The 16,655-nt window shown below is 40.8% G+C and overlaps 1 protein-coding gene and 2 long non-coding RNA genes across 6 annotated transcripts in view; 1 reads left to right on the top strand and 2 right to left on the bottom strand.

Moving 5' to 3' along the window:
* The window catches only part of LOC307199355, a 255,630-nt gene that overhangs the window by 99,060 nt on the left and 139,915 nt on the right, over positions 1 to 16,655 (bottom strand). The window lies entirely within an intron of this gene.
* The window catches only part of ESYT2 (extended synaptotagmin 2), a 72,823-nt gene that overhangs the window by 32,474 nt on the left and 23,694 nt on the right, over positions 1 to 16,655 (top strand). For all 4 annotated transcript variants that reach the window (XM_079996457.1, XM_079996456.1, XM_079996459.1 and 1 more), the window contains exons 7-12: positions 2,999 to 3,054; positions 11,062 to 11,182; positions 12,140 to 12,316; positions 12,933 to 13,015; positions 14,525 to 14,573; positions 15,472 to 15,561. In XM_079996457.1, the coding sequence (XP_079852583.1) occupies positions 2,999 to 3,054; positions 11,062 to 11,182; positions 12,140 to 12,316; positions 12,933 to 13,015; positions 14,525 to 14,573; positions 15,472 to 15,561 (576 nt within the window). The remainder of the gene's footprint in view (positions 1 to 2,998; positions 3,055 to 11,061; positions 11,183 to 12,139; positions 12,317 to 12,932; positions 13,016 to 14,524; positions 14,574 to 15,471; positions 15,562 to 16,655) is intronic.
* Positions 1,220 to 2,236, bottom strand: LOC307199340. Its single transcript, XR_013831900.1, has 3 exons — positions 1,976 to 2,236; positions 1,668 to 1,807; positions 1,220 to 1,499 (listed from the first exon to the last, which is right to left on the bottom strand). It is a non-coding gene; the product is annotated as an uncharacterized lncRNA (long non-coding RNA).

Raw genomic sequence — 16,655 nt, 5'->3', positions numbered from 1 at the left:
AAGGGCGGGGGGGGGGGGGGGGACGGACGGACGACTAAACCACAAAAAAGAGAAGCAGATTTGAGCAATTATTCCCAGTCATGATTTACAAGCAAACACATATGGCTGAAGGACTGTCAAATCCAAAACCACGCTGCTCAGGGCAGAAGGGGTGGGATGGGCAGGCGGGCAGCTGAAGGCAGGAAAAGTTTGGCAGCTACAAGGTTGGCGCATTTCCCCTTGTGGAACACACCTCTGTATTCTTAACACCTCGCTTGCTGCCTGCTCCAACAACATCTGCAATGCTGCAGCAGCACTTCCAGCATCTTTGCAGGAGTGGCACAGTGCTTGTGCAGCAGTATGCTTGCTGAAGCTTTGTGGCCTGGACTGGCGGCTTCTCCACTTGCTCAGACAGTCAGGAGCCTTTCTAAACAGTGCTGTCTGTGACTTGCCGGGAGAACAACCAGGCCAGGCCAGCAGCATGCCAACACATTGGCATTGCCAGGGCACCAGCTCAGGAAAACTGAAATGGCTGGGATATGGGGGCTGCCATCGCCTGCTCCGGCGTCTGCTGCCTGAGGCAGCCACTTCACACATTTGCCTGCAAGGAGGTTGGTTGGCGGGGGACTCTCATAGGCGTGCCAAAGTTCTAGGCTTTTTCTGATGAATTGTTCTGTATAATCAATACTGTATTTTTCCCTGTATAAGACTAGGTTTTCTTCCTGAAAAATAAAGTAAAAAATTAGGGGGCGTCTTATACACGGATAGTGCCGAGGGTGGACTGGCAATTGGTTGTTACCGCAAAAATAGACGGGAAAATATGGCAATTAAAAGAATGATTTCAGAAGTTCTCCAGGAAGGCTTAGGTGTGTGTGTGGGGGGGGGTGGGTGTATGTGTGAGAAGCTTGGCTCTTCGTTGAGTTGACTGTTTTCCCCGTGACTTTTAGTCTGTTCTGTGATATAGTAGTGCAGCCAATGGCTAGGGAGGGCTGCAAACAGGCCATAGTCACAGTATAAGATACCCTCTTTTATAATGAGAGACTAGAGCCGACATGTTACTAATGTGCATTATTTCTTAATGTGCAATGTTACATAATCTTGCAATAAGTTTAGCAACTATTTTTGCAGCCGTTAAGCTACGTTCCTTAACACACTTCACTTTTAAGAGTTGGCCTGCTTGATTTCTAATGGTAGTGATTTCCACAGTAAATTTCTTTTTAGAATAGCAGCCTAGCACGTTTTATGCAAATACCGTATTTTTCGCTCTATAACACGCACCTGACCATAACACGCACATCGTTTTTAGAGGAGGAAAACAAGGGAAAAAACATTCTGAATGAAACAGTGGATGTATCATTTTTGTGCTTCATGCTGTGGCCACAGACATGTGATCTGATGGTGAATTTGGGGTGACCCAATGCAAAAATCCCGAGAATCCCTGTGGATCCATGCTTTGTAACCACGTTTTTGCACCATTGCAGCTCCAGGCAACAGTGGGTGCGTGATTTTTGGGGGGCAGGCTGTAGCCATGGACATGCTATGTGATCTGATGGTGAATTTGGGCTGACCGAATGCAAAGATCCTGAGGATCCATGTAGATCCATGCTATTTAACCACGTTTTTGCACCACTGCAGCCCCAGGCAACAGTGGGTGTGTGATTTTGGGGGGGCAGGCTGTAGCCATGGACATGCTATGTGATCTGATGATGAATTTGGGCTGACCCAATGCAAAGATCCTGAGGATCCATGTAGATCCATGCTTTTTAACCACGTTTTTGCACCATTGCAGCCCCAGGCAACAGTGGGTGTGTGATTTTTGGGGGGCAGGCTGTAGCCATGGACATGCTTTGTGATCTGATGCTGAATTTGGGCTGACCCAATGCAAAGATCCTGAGGATCCATGTGGATCCATGCTTTTTAACCACATTTTTGCACCATTGCAGCCCCAGGCAACAGTGGGTGCGTGATTTTGGGGGGGCAGGCTGTAGCCATGGACATGCTATGTGATCTGATGGTGAATTTGGGCTGACCCAATGCAAAGATCCTGAGGATCCATGTGGATCCATGCTTTTTAACCACATTTTAAGTGGGGAGGGAAGGAAAAACACAGAAGGGACAAGGAGCAGGAGAGGGGTGTGCAGAGAAGCAGCTGGCTAAGAATGCAGGAGAGGGGTATAACGGGAGGGAGGAAAGGAAGGCAAAAGTTTTCCCTCACCTACCCACCCAAGCCAGCCAGCTCGGCGCTCTCTCTCTCTCTCTCTCTCTCTCTCTCTCTCCCTCCTGCATGTTTTCAGCAGCACGGAGCACAGAGACGACACTCTGCTTTCCCCTCTGCTTGCCTGGAGGGGAGGGGCTTTCCCTGCTCTTTGTTCCGTTTGAGCAAACACAGCAAGGAAACAGAGGTGGGTGGGCAGTAAGACCCTGAGGCAGAATGCAGGAAAGCAGCCGCTTCCTCTTTTCAGGTTTCCCTTCTCCGAGAAGCGCGATTTGATTTTTGCCTGATTTTTTTTGCCTCCCCTCACGCCATTTGGCTCCAGGGACCACACATTCGCTCAATAACACGCACAGACATTTCCCCTTCCTTTTTAGGAGAAAAAATCTGCGTGTTATAGAAGGAAAAATACAGTAACTATTCTGAGGGTCATCCTGATGTTCTTAATCTGTAGGTATAAATAGTTGGTCTTGTATCCTTCCTGATGTTGGACAGTACTCATAAAGGGGCTAAAACAAATGCTTTCCTTCATTTCAGATTTTGGCTGTGTGTTAGTGTTAAACTGATTGCTTCCTGCCATCTAGCCTCTGGGATAGCTCAGTCGATAGAGCATGAAACTCTTAATTGCAGGGTTGTGGGTTCAAGCCCCACTTTGGGGGGAAAATATTTCAGGACCTTCGTGTTCCTGTCCAACTCTACAATTCCATGATTCTATTATCCTTACGGCTATCAGAATGTATTACCCTTTGTTCTGTTTCTTAAGTGCTGGGCAACATTTAAAATTGTTGTTTTTTTTCCTGTCTTCAGCTTTTGGAAATTAACTGGACAGGACTGACCAATCTTCTGGATATTCCAGGACTAAAGTAAGCCAAAAATTGAATGTGAAACTATTTTTTTTAATAAGTGTTTTAGTGTGTGTGTGTGCATAATTACACAAGATAATTCCAAAGTAATAAGTGTTTGTGTTCCATCTGGTCTCTGCTATACTTTTTGGGAAACTGTCAATGTGATAGGTTGAGTTGATACACATTCTACATCTAAACCTTGGGATTGGGCAGTGCAAGTGATCTCTTGAAAACTCTAGAAGAAGAATTGACAAATGTTCTGGCTTTTAGCATTTTCAATGTGCATGCATGTAGGTTTTTTATGATTTTTTTAAAGACAGTATTAGTAAATAAGAATTTGCAAATGGAACAGCACAAAAAGGCTTGCAGACATGGGTAAGGAAAGTACATATGGGGATTTGGAAATGCTCCTAAAGACCCAAGCTAGCTGTTTTACAAGCTGCGAACTGCATCTTGTACAGTTTGTTTTGACTTCCAAAACCAGCCGAAAGAGTTGCAAAATTATAGGTGGCAAAGGTTAACTTTGCTTTGCTGTGAGCTTTCTGGTGAATAGCATTGTTTGTAATTTGCACCAGTATAACATCTGGAAGAAAACAAGGTGTTTCTATGCAGGGAAAAAACTGCTAGCATTCTAGCTACCGTATATTTGGCTTGCCCATTCAAAGGAAAGAATGCAGTCAGTCTACTTTTGTTGCAGTCAAGAGAAGTCCCAGACTTGAGGTGGTGCATATTTGAGGCTAACTTGTAAAGCTCCACCCAGTACTGTAAACTCTGAAATCCTATGCTTACTGTTGATTAATTTCTCTCTCTTTCTTGAGCTCTCAATTTGGGACAAGCTTCTTGTGAATCTCTCGCTAAAACTTTCAGGCATAACTGAGTATCTTTGTTTCTTATTGCTGTCTCCAAATGCAGTAAGAAATTCTTAAGGTTGCTATATTACAGTACTTTTGAGAGAGAGAGAGAGAGACCATGCCAGCTTTTTTTTTGCTGTATTTTTTTTGCTTGCCTCTTGACAAAATTAATTTGGGTGGGGTTGCAAAATGTAGGTTTCCTAAAAAAAAACTTACAGCAAAAGTTCATCGCAGATGCTAATTATAACTTGCAGTCATGTGGCCATTTCCATTGGTTGGGCATGTTGGTGCCCCAGTTTGTCCTGCTGTGCATTTAATGATGTGCACTAAGCATATGCTAGCATCTGCAGAGGTGTTTGCGTAATTACTCACTGTGTTGTGGCAGTATGGTGCTGTTGAGTCAGCAGATCCTCGTACTAAAGCAGGGGTCAGCAACCTTTTCCAGCTGTGTACCGGTCCACCGTCCCTCAGACCATGTGGTGGGCTGGACTATATTTGCGGGAGGGGGAAATGAACGAATTCATGTGCCCCACAAATAACCCAGAGATGCATTTTAAATAAAAGGACACATTCTACTCATGTAAAAATGTGCTGATTCCTGGACCATCCGCGGGCCGGATTGAGAAGGCAATTGGACCGCATCCGGCCCCAGGGCCTTAGGTTGCCTACCCCTGCACTAAAGCATAGCTAGCTTTTGTGGGAGCCTGCCCACTCCCTGGTTGGATATTGATTCCATCCCTCTGCCCCCTGGAAATCTTTATTTCACAGTCGCACAGGGATCGTTCATATCAACTCATTTTTAGGAAGTGACTAACTACCTTGAATACCCACAAATCCAGAGTAATTGTCCTCTGTGAAAATCTTTTTTTGCTTTCTTTTTTACATTTAATTTTTTAATTTGTATTCTGACAGATAAACTTGACATGCAAATGTATAACAAACATCAAAAAGTGAAAAAATTATAATAAAAATATGTTAATACACAAAACAAAAAACAATGTTAACAAAAAGAAAAAGAAGAAAAAGAAAATAGTTATTAAAATAAAGACATATCTCAAAATAAGTGATATATGTAACCAAATTTCATATCTATTTTCTTTGTTGACTTCCTTCATCCTCCATCAACGTCTGATATCAACGTTAGTAATCTGTTTGCAGTCATTAAGAGTCGTCAACAGGCTCATCACAGCTATCTGCCAATCACCCAATCCCACCACCCTTCTGAGTAATACCCCTCCCCACCTTCTCACTATATAGAAGGGTCTGGTGACTTCTGTTTCAGTGTATCTGAAGAAGTGTGCATGCACACGAAAGCTCATACCAAGAACTAACTTAGTTGGTCTTTAAGGTGCTACTGGAAGGAATTTTTTTATTTTGTTTTGACTATGGCAGACCAACACGGTTACCTATCTGTAACTGTTTGCATTTGTCTACTTATTTTCTCTCTTTGTAATTCTTTGTAATTATCTTTTTTCTAATCATATATCAATTTGCAGAAGTTAATTAAAACAACTCCAAGCAGTAATATGTGGGCATTGCTTTTTCAAATATTCATTGTATTTTTCCCAATCTTTTTGAAATTTTTGCTTGCTGTGGCCCCTGATCGCATCTGTCATCCTTGCTAATTCAACATAACTAAATACTTGTCTTGCCACTCTTTTTTGGTTGGAATTGTCTCTTTTTCCAGTTTTTTGCGATCAGGGTTCTAGCTGCCGCCATGGCATACAAAAATGATTTTTAATCATCTTTAGATATATCTGTAGGGACGCAGGTGGCGCTGTGGGTTAAAGCCTCAGCGCCTAGGGCTTGCCGATCGAAAGGTCGGCGGTTCGAATCCCTGCGGCGGGGTGCGCTCCCGCTGCTCGGTCCCAGCGCCTGCCAACCTAGCAGTTCGAAAGCACCTCCGGGTGCAAGTAGATAAATAGGGACCGCTTACCAGCGGGAAGGTAAACGGCGTTTCCGTGTGCGGCTCTGGCTCTGGCCAGAGCAGCGATGTCACGCTGGCCACGTGACCCGGAAGTGTCTCCGGACAGCGCTGGCCCCTGGCCTCTTAAGTGAGATGGGCGCACAACCCCAGAGTCTGTCAAGACTGGCCCGTACGGGCAGGGGTACCTTTACCTTTACCTTTAGATATATCTGTATCAATTATTCCCAGCTGGAAGGCTTCTGTCCCCCCCCCCATTGTATTTAAAGATTTTCTTCATTTCTTTTTTACATTTTAAAATGAAAGTGCTGGCTGACTTGTTAAAAGCCTTTTTAAATTGACTCAAATTTGGCTCAAAGCTATAAAATACTGTGTAATTTCCTAGTAGAGAGAGAAAATATAAATAAGCTAATGACTTTGTATGATTTCAGTGAATCCAAGTGTTAAGGTAGTATGGCTGCATTCTGCTTCTGTTCCTTTGAGTAAAGTGTTTTTTTGTTTTTTGTTTGCAAAACTTCCAAATGCAGTGCTGCAAACTAGCTCCCCTCCTCATATAAAATTTAAAACACTGTGGTGTTCATTTGATCTGTACTGATATCAATAGGGCTCAAATGTTTTATTTGATACCACAGTAAAAATATGAAAGTCTTAATTTCTGAAGAGCTCTAGCTACAAGGCTAGATGAAACATTACGAGGATTGCACACCTATCAGTTGTTTTCACAGAGAGAATATGCTCCTCCAATCTACTCAATCTATTTAGCCTCAATCTACTGTTTTCACCATCATTTAATAATGTCACATGAGGCTCACACATTCTCTTTTCTTTCCCTTATCTGGTATTCAGCTTCTCTGTACACTTAATAGTTTTGAAAAATGTGGTATGATAAGGTCAAAGCACATAAAGCGTTTAAAAATCATATTGTCAGAAAAGCACTGTTTAACGTCTGGATAAGATATAAGGACTTGCTCGAAAATAAAACCCCAAGGTGGTTGTCACCAATGGAAGCGAAGGCTCAGAAAAAGCTCAATATGGAGGCCAAATGACCGAAATATTGGGAAATTCTGGAACAAGAGGGAGACAGATTAAAACTACAGAGTTTTGAAAAACGAAAAAAATAGAGTGCGGGATTGATAATAATGGAGGCATGTAATCTGGACAAAAAAAATGGCTTCCAGGTGGAAAAATCAAAATTGGAAATAGAGCTATTAGATCCCAAAAGTAAGAACTTGTCAAGAATGTATAACTTGCTGCTGAAATGGAACACTCAGGATGAAATGGTTAAATCAGCTATGATTAAATGGGCACAAGATGTTGGACATAATATTATGATGGCTGACTGGGAACAGTTATGGACCACAGGTATGAAGTTAACGGCATGTAATGCCTTAAGAGAGAATATAATGAAAATGATCTACAGGTGGTACATGACACCAGTCAAGCTTGCAAAAATTTATCATTTGCCTGATAATAAATGTTGGAAATGTAAAGAGACCGAAGGCACATTCTTTCACCTTTGGTGGACATGCCCAAGGATTAAGACTTTCTGGGAAATGATTTACAATGAAATGAAAAAGGTATTTAAATATACTTTTTTGAAGAAACCAGAGGCCTTTCTCCTGGGCATGGTCGGCCAATTGGTGTCAAAGAAGGATAGAACTTTCTTTATGTATGCTACAACAGCAGCAAGAATACTTATTGCAAAGTACTGGAAGACACAAGATCTACCCACCCAGGAAGAATGGCAGATGAAGGTGATGGACTTCATGGAATTGGCAGAAATGAGACCAGGGAGAAGAGTTGGTGGAAGAAGATTGGAAGAAATTTAAAGATTATCTACAGAAATATTGTAAAATTAAGGAATGTTAGAAAGATGTTGGAATGAAGTTACATGGCTTTAGCAGAAATGTTATAAAGAATTAAGTATAATAGATTCTAATTGGATTAAAGGAAAAAATAATGTTAGAATTTGTTAAGTTTAATGATAGGACAGATATTTGAGGAAGATGGAAAGGATTTGCTGAAACAATTAATCGAAGTGGAATACAAAAAAAGGGAGGTGTGAGGAGGTCATTGAAACAAGTAAAAGAAAGTTAATAACATTGAAAGTATTGGTTGTGTTTCTTTTTTCTTTTTTTTAATTGGTTTTGTTTTATTTTTGTTATGTATATGTAATATTTTTGTCTTCGTATTGCATTGTATGGTTTTATGTTTAATTCTTTTTCTTTTTTCTCTCTGTAACTTTCAAACTTTAATAAATATTTTTTTAAAAATAGCTTTGAAAAATGGCTATATAAACTAGTTGGATGATGAAAAGGCATGGCCATGTCCCACTGTTGACTCTTTTCCACTGTTTGCCTGCCTGCCTGCCGCAGTACTGTAGACTGGTTGTAGTATTTTATACTGATGTTCTGAAAAATTCTGCTTCTTATCAGAGTGGGTAGTGTACTACATTAGTACCTAATTTGCCACGCGTAGACTTCCCTTAGCATTTGCCTGGCCTCCCAAAAAATTATTACAGAAGAAGATTAACAAATGTCCACGAATGTGCTGATACCTTAAGGCTGATGTACTTGTGGAAGCTGCTTTGACTTCCTCCCTGGTGGTGTTTGCACTGACATAGCAAACTGTGTGACCTGGGATAACTCAGTCTCAGAGCATGAGACTCTTAGGGTCATGAGTTCGAGCCCAACATTGGGCAAAAGATTCCTGCATTTCAGGGGGTTGGACTAGATGATCCTCAGTGTCCCTTCCAGTTCTACATTACTGTCATTCTTTGAGTTTGGATCATTTCATTACTGTGTGGCTTCCACATGCTCAAAAGCTCCAAGTTCAGTCACCTGTGGGTTAAACCACAGAGCCTAGGACTTGCTGATCAGAAGGTCGGCGGTTCGAATCCCCGCAATGGGGTGAGCTCCCGTTGCTCAGTTCCTGCTCCTGCCAACCTAGCAGTTCAAAAGCACGTCAAAGTGCAAGTAGATAAATAGGTACCGCTCTGGCGGGAAGGTAAACGGCGTTTCCGTGCGCTGCTCTGGTTCGCCAGAAGCCGCTTAGTCATGCTGGCCACATGACCCGGAAGCTGTATGCCAGCTCCCTCGGCCAATAAAGCGAGATGAGCACCGCAACCCCAGAGTTGGCCACGACTGGACCTAATGGTCAGGGGTCCCTTTACCTTTACACTGGTTGCCAGTTTGTTTGTGGGCCCGATATGAGATGCTCACACTTGTGTTTTCCTCGTCTGCCAAAGACACACCTTTTCACCCTGGCGTTGGGCACTTGAGATGTTTATTTTCATGATGCACTGTAATTGTGATTGAAATTTGTTGTAAACTGCTTATAATATTGCATTTTACACTGCTGCAACTTGTCCTGGGACCTCAGGGTGAAAGGCTAGGAATAAATAATAATTAAAAGAATCTACTTAGAAGTAAGCCATGCTGAATTCAGTAGGACTTACTCCCAGGTAAAGGTATACAATATGAGGCTTAATTGTATTTAGGTTCCACTGATTTAAGTTAAATTGGATCCAACCTAATGATTTTGAAAACCTTTCTAAACCTGAATCCCTGAAATATATGCGAGTAACCGAGAAGGGGGAAAAATACTGAGGGAACCAGAGACGTGTGCATTACAATGACATTCTATGGGTTAATGCTGCATTATTTAACTATAACAATAAGGTAAACGGCGTTTCTGTGCGCTGCTCTGGTTCGCCAGAAGTGGCTTAGTCATGCTGGCCACATGACCCGGAAGCTGTACACTGGCTCCCTCGGCCAATAAAGCGAAATGAGCACCGCAACCCCAGAGTCGTCCACAACTGGACCTAATGCTCAGGGGTCCCTTTACGTTTACCTTTACACCTTAGAAAAGCAAAGTAATTAACTTTTGTATGTTGATTACTTTAAGCTAACATCAGTTTTATCAATATATGATATATGAAACAATAACTTGGAGTAATGGGCCTTATTTTCTATTCAACGGTATTTTATAGTAAATAATTAAGGCAACCCAGAGAAGAATGAATAATGTTTATACAAAGCCTCTTATTCCTGCCCCTTATTCTGAGCTACTGTTTCCATCTTGTGGCCATTGAAGGTAACAGTGCTTGGGATCCACGTTGTAAACTCTGGAAACTTTCAGTGTTTTCATTTTGGCATCATTGTAGGCTCTCTAAGTGGTGGATGGATCTTATGTACTGTATTTACTTGAATCTAATGCTCACCTCTTTTGGCCAAATTAGGTTGCAAAAATTAAGGTGCACATTAGATTCGATGGCACATCTGCATTCGCCAGCAATATCTTTTTTGGTTTCAAGTTTCTGAAAACTGAGGTGCGCATTAGATTCGATGGCGTATTAGACTCGAGTTAATACAGTACACCTAGGGAAAGACTGATGATAATGCAAGTGTAGTGAATTCAAATGTATAGCACTCTCTGACCTAAGGAAGCAGGGCTGATGTCAAGGCAGTTGTTGTGAGAACTAATTCAAAGCAGGGATCCCATTGACAAGAGCCTTTGTACCTCATGTTGTGAGGAGATAGACCCCTAGTAGGGTGTCTTGGGATGAGGGATGGGGTCTTTTGCAGAGTGTCTTGGTCAAGGACTGACCGAAATCTGGCATAGACACTGAAAGCAAATAGCACTTGGTCTGTCAAATTTCACGTATGGAGATGGTTCAGGGTGAAAGGATAATTTGCAGGAGGAGTTCTACTACTACTCAACATAGATATAGATAGATAGATAGATTTCCTCTAGACTTCATTACAACAAAACAAAAAGCCAGGAGTCCTAACTGAAATGACTCCAGCCAATCAGGTCATATGATCTTGCTATTTGGGTCAGTTCTATATATACCCTTTCTTATAAAATTGAATGTAGATGAAGGGGAAAATCCAAGAATTTTAAGAAGTCCGTGGAACTAGCTCAGAATTTTAACCAACGCGTAAAGGGGGCTGAACAAATATTTATGCAGCCTGCATATATAGGTATATTTGCTGTACGCTCTATAAATCTGGTTGTCGCTTTTTAATTAGAAGATGAATAAATGTTGGAAGAGAAATTGTGTTGGCAGTTTGCCTGAAATTTATTTACACTCCGGAGTTGAAATTCCTTACCCTGCAATGTTAACAGAAGCATAAATAACTGTGGCTTCAGCAAATGTAATAACTGTTTAAATAGTGATAGTGTGTCAAAAGTGCAACTAAGGCAAGATGTCTTAAAATAACTTCTCTTCCGTTTTCTTCCCAATAGCGGTTTATCAGACACTATAATATCAGACATCATATCCAATTACCTGGTGCTTCCAAACAGGATCACTGTTCCTCTCGTCAGTGAGGTACAGATTGCACAGTTGCGCTTCCCCATACCAAAGGTAAGAATTTTAGCATAAAATTATAAAAGAATACAGTGTGAACTCAGTATCATTTGAGTAACCTTTGCAGAACCATTCTGATTTGTGAAAGTTTGATAAACACTATTTGTGAAGACCCTAAAAATCTGGATGCTGACAGTAACTTCAGGTCGGTTTAGCCTTCCAAGGTGAAGCTAGGAATGCCCTTCCCTGTCATGGACAATATTTGAACAAAAGTATTTTAATGACTCTTCATTTCCATACCTCAGGTTTTTCCATTTGTATAACTTAATGCTTATTTTGGGTAAAATTCTGAAATGATGAAGCAGTACAAAATGCAGCAATATCAAAAGTTCATATGTGGGGGGGGGGGGGGAATAGACCAAAATTACTTCTGGAATGTTCTGGATAACCAGAGAAACTAACAGGAGCAGGCTGTTCACAGATACTTAAATCTTGACACTTGGTGCAGACCAGGTGACTGATCAAGTCTGTACTTGCTTAGCTTTAACCAGTGCTTTTTTTCTTAATTTTTAAAAGAGGTACTCTCATTTTCCTAATCATATTGAAATACTGCCCCTCAATGAGGCCAAACTTAGATTCACAAAATATTTAGGGGTATGCGTCCCCCCAGAAAAAACAACCTGGCTTTAACAACTCTTTGGAATCGAGTACTGCTATGCCACACACTATGCTCCAAATCAAGTTTAAAGAAATATAATCCAAAATAATAATGAATTTGCTTTCTGTTCTGTCATAAATTGGCAGAACATGCCATCCAGTCATAGATACATGCCCTTAGAACAGAATCTACTATGTAGACTTGCGGTACTATGCCAGAGCAATCCCGTGACCAGGGACTAATAAGGATTGATCCAGTCAAGTTAATGGTCAGTCATCCTGCAGTGGAAAGAATTTGTGTTGATACTTTATTGTTGAAAACTATATGATGGATAACTATTTCTTGCATCTTGACAGGGTGTACTAAGGATACACTTCATTGAAGCTCAGGATCTTGAGGGAAAAGATACTTACCTAAAGGGAATTGTTAAAGGGAAGTCTGACCCATACGGAATCATTCGTGTGGGTAATCAAATTTTCCAAAGCAAAGTCATCAAAGAAAATCTCAACCCAAAGTGGAACGAAGTTTATGAGGTACAAAGTTTAAAATTGCTGTTCGATATCTGTACCCATTCTTCAAACGGCATTAAAATAGAGCCTTTGAGGGCTAATTCCGTATACATCTTTCTTACATGGCGAGATAATCACCTTTTGTGTCTTTTCTGCTGCTGGTACATGGACCACTACAGCTGTCAGCACAACAGATTAGTTCAGGTATAATGCCAAGCCATAGTTTGGTGCTGTGTGAACAATGATGATAGTAATAATAATAACAGACAAGACTAACTTAGCACCATTAAATTCAGTGGCTCTACTCTGAGAAAAACGTAAATACAACCCGTTCACAATAGTTAATTTCTGGGTGTTGTTGTTACGCCACTTTGTTCTGAAGTTAAACTGTGTAAAAAAATTCATTCTAAAAAGGTGAGGATGTAAAAGAGTTTTCTTTTGTTATTCATTTTTATCTATATGGTAGTAATAAATCCTATTGGTTTATCAGCATCCTTGTAATCAGACCTGTGTGTATCCTGCACTTCTCTACTTATACATAATTCTGTAGTGATAGGTATTTTGTATAGTGTGGACGCATTAAAAGCCATGTCAGATATTTGTGCTGAATAGGTTACCTTATTCACTACTTTATTTGCAGGCCTTAGTGTATGAGCACCCAGGACAGGAATTGGAGATTGAGCTCTTTGATGAAGACCCAGACAAGGATGACTTCCTGGGAAGGTACATGCCAAGCAAGATACATTTATGATATTGGCAAAAAATAGTTGTTTTTGTACTTCTGATTTGAATGTTAATAGATAAAATTCCATGCTTTCTGTGTTTTAAGTATTTTTTAGTCCTTGTTTTCTCTTTGCATGCCACTGCCAGAATCCCTCTTTCTATTCAGTGGTACCTCAGGTTAAGAACTTAATTTGTTCCGGAGGTCCGTTCTTAACCTGAAACTGTTCTTAACCTAAGGTACCACTTTAGCTAATGGGGCCTCCTGCTGCCGCCACATGATTTCTGTTCTCATCTTGAAGCAATGTTCTTAACCCGAGGTACTATTTCTGGGTTGGTGGAATCTGTAACCTGAAGCGTCTGTACCCAAGGTACAACTGTAATGAAAGGGGAGGGAAAGCTGAACTTGGCAGAACCTGAAGAAAAATAGTTAACATCTCCAAATGCAGTATTGGCATATACACAGAACAGTTGCCTTTTCAAAATACCATGATAATGCATGCATGGCATTTTAAAAATACCTACACGCTGAAAAGAAATAAATGTTGTAAGTGTTAGAAGTAACAATATGTTCCTACCTAATTCTTATGCTCTATTGCTTTTACTATTGTAACATATATCTGGCTTTAGCTGCCTGATACTTTGCCTGAGGAATAAACCATAAAAAGCTCACATGTGCCCTCATGGAAGTCATGTGCTGTTGTTTTCCCCAGAACACCGTGTTATCGCAATTCAAGGACCTAATTTATGTCTTTTCCACAACAATTGCAAATGTGGCAATTTTCTTCAAAGCTCTTAACAAGCAGTCACCCTTTGCTTCATATATCCTTACCAATTCCTTTCTTGCCCCATGAGAACTTAGATGCTGTTCTCATTCTGCTCGTTTTTTGTGGACCACTTCTCCCAATATGAACTGACCCAGACTCTGCAGTCATCATCTGAGGCACTTCTTTGTGTGCTTTCTCTGGAGGGTGGCAACACGAGAACGGCCCTTTTCTGCGATGGCTCCCTGTTTGTGGAATGATCATCCTAGGAAGGCTCGCCTGGTGCCTTCATTCTATATTTTAGGTGCCTGGTGAAAACGTTTCTCTATAACCAGGCCTTTGGCATTCTATGACCTTTAAACTGTGGTTGCGAGAGTGGGGTCCTTGGTTTGTTTTAATATAGGCTGCGACCATTTTGCACATGTCCAATTGACACACAACCTTTTGGACCCAAGAAGGGCTTGCGTGGGGGCAAGGACCAGAACCTCTGCACAAAATGGTCCCCGCCTGTATTATTTATTTTGTGTTCTCATTTTTTATTTTTATGTTGTGAACCGCCCTGTGATCTTCAGATGAAAGGCGGTTTACAAACTTAATAAACAACAGCAGCAACAACAACAAATTATCATAAGGGTAGCATAAATATGATTAGATTAACCCACTATCCTTTTTAATACTTCATTGATCCCTCCAACTATACAACTTACAGAAGAGATAATGATATTATTCTAATGTGTTTCTCTCCTAGTCTAATGATAGACCTAATTGAGGTTGAAAAGGAGCGCCATTTAGATGAGGTAAGTCTCTACCTGCTCTTTGGTGGGAAGAGTGTACCAGGGCTCATACTCTGAGGTGGTCAGCCTACGGTGCTTAATCACACTTCAGATTCAAATGTTGAAGGATTTGATGGACCTTCCTTCCAAGATTGCAGCCTCCCTCTGCAGCAGATTTCTACATTTTTATAACACAGTTTCTGTGGAACCATTGAAACGCCATCTCTCCTCTGTGTCCATTTATTATGATGGTAGACATTCCGAAGACGTAGAATTGTGGCATGAATGGTCACAGCATGTGGAAGTCACTGATAGTCGTTGGTTAAAATGTTTTTTTGTAAGGAAATGTTTGTACAATGTCTTAACATGAAGTCATTTTATTGTAGTGTTAGAGCATGGATTGAATGTTAAAGATAAATGGGAATCATGTTGACTTAGCTGTTTTTGTCGGTTAGTTTCATTATGCTATGTCAGTGCGCCATTTCACAAAGTACAGTGGTGCCCCGCAAGACGAACGCCTCGCAAGACGGAAAACCCGCTAGACGAAAGGGTTTTCCGTTTTGGAGGCGCTTCGCAAAACGAATTTCCCTATGGGCTTGCTTCGCAAGACGAAATGTCTTGCGAGTTCCTGCGGGTTTTTTCCCCTTTCCCACCCCTTTTCCTAAGCCGCTAAGCCGCTTATCAGCTGATCTGCTAAAAGCCGCTAAACCGCTAATAGCGCTAATCCGCTAAGCTGTCAATGGGCTTGCTTCGCAAGACGAAAAAACTGCTATACGAAGAGCCTCACAGAACGGATTAATTTCGTCTTGCGAGGCACCACTGTACCAGTAGTATGTCATGAATATACTATATATGATATCATAGGTTGACTTATTAGTGGATGGCTTTGCCTCTCACAATCTTTTATTTACTTTGCCTACAGTGGTTTACTTTGGATGAAGTTTCCAAAGGAAGATTGCATTTAAAACTAGAATGGCTCACATTGATGCCTACTGCAGAGAATCTTGATCAGGTATTTTGTTTTATCTTTTTAATACATGGTCTCACAGCTTTAAACAGGGCGTTCTCAATATAGATAAGAACGAAGACTTGGGTCTTTACACATACATAAGTTATATTGCTTGATAAACAATGGTTTGTTATTGCATGTGCAAGAACCACAATGAGCCTCAGGCTTCCATGCAGCTAGGAAGAGGACTTAAGAAGCTTTTACTTTCTGTTTTATGTAAACTGTGGCTTCCTGTTTTGTCCAGACTGGGATCATGGTATACAGAAGCCAGCTACCGAAGCCATGGTTTAGAGTTGGCTTGAATTGATTCAGAGTATATGCTAAACACAGTCCCTGGTTCAGGTAAAACAGAAAGCAGAAAGAAAAATGGTTCTGAACCCCCCTTTGGCCATGTGGGAGGTGGAGGGAGGAGTGTGTGATTCTGGGTCGCACGGTTACTTGTGCAGCTCTTACCATGGCATTCCAACAGAGCCCCCCCCGGGCAATATACCATATTTTCCTGACTATAAGACGCCCCTATGTATAAGATACCCCTTATTTGGGGGGACTCGGATTTAAGAAAATGGGGGGAGATCTATCTGTGTATAAGATGCCCCCAAATTTTGGACATTATTTTTTAGGAAAAAACCTAGTCTTATACAGTGGTACCTCGGGTTAAGGACTTAATTCGTTCCGGAGGTCCGTTCTTAACTTGAAACTGTTCTTTTTTTATATATAAATATTTTATTAAATTTTCAAAATACATTAAAAAAACAGATACAAAGATATAACCAACTGGACTTCCTCGCATCTCCTTACCCTGCATTATTTATAATCAGAATGTCAGCAAATTATTACCTTCTTTCATACCTTATTTTGTACTTTCCAAATATTATACTTCTAAATTTAAAATAATTTTTACCAATTGCTCATACCCTAAAATTAAACAAAATATTGCCTTAAATTTTGACCTTTTCTTACTCATAACTTAATTTTCTATTTTACAAAGCCTATTCGCTGGAGCTGGTATTTTCTAAATCGTGCAAATACTTAACATTCATACAACTTATAATATTTTTGTAGATAATCCTTAAACTTCTTCCAGTCCTCTTCCATTG

The sequence above is a fragment of the Podarcis cretensis genome (assembly GCF_951804945.1).
Source record: "Podarcis cretensis genome assembly, chromosome: 12".
Taxonomy (NCBI): Eukaryota; Metazoa; Chordata; class Lepidosauria; order Squamata; family Lacertidae; genus Podarcis; species Podarcis cretensis.
The sequence above is the reverse complement of the archived record's forward strand: the minus strand, read 5'-3'. Positions and strand labels throughout refer to the sequence as shown.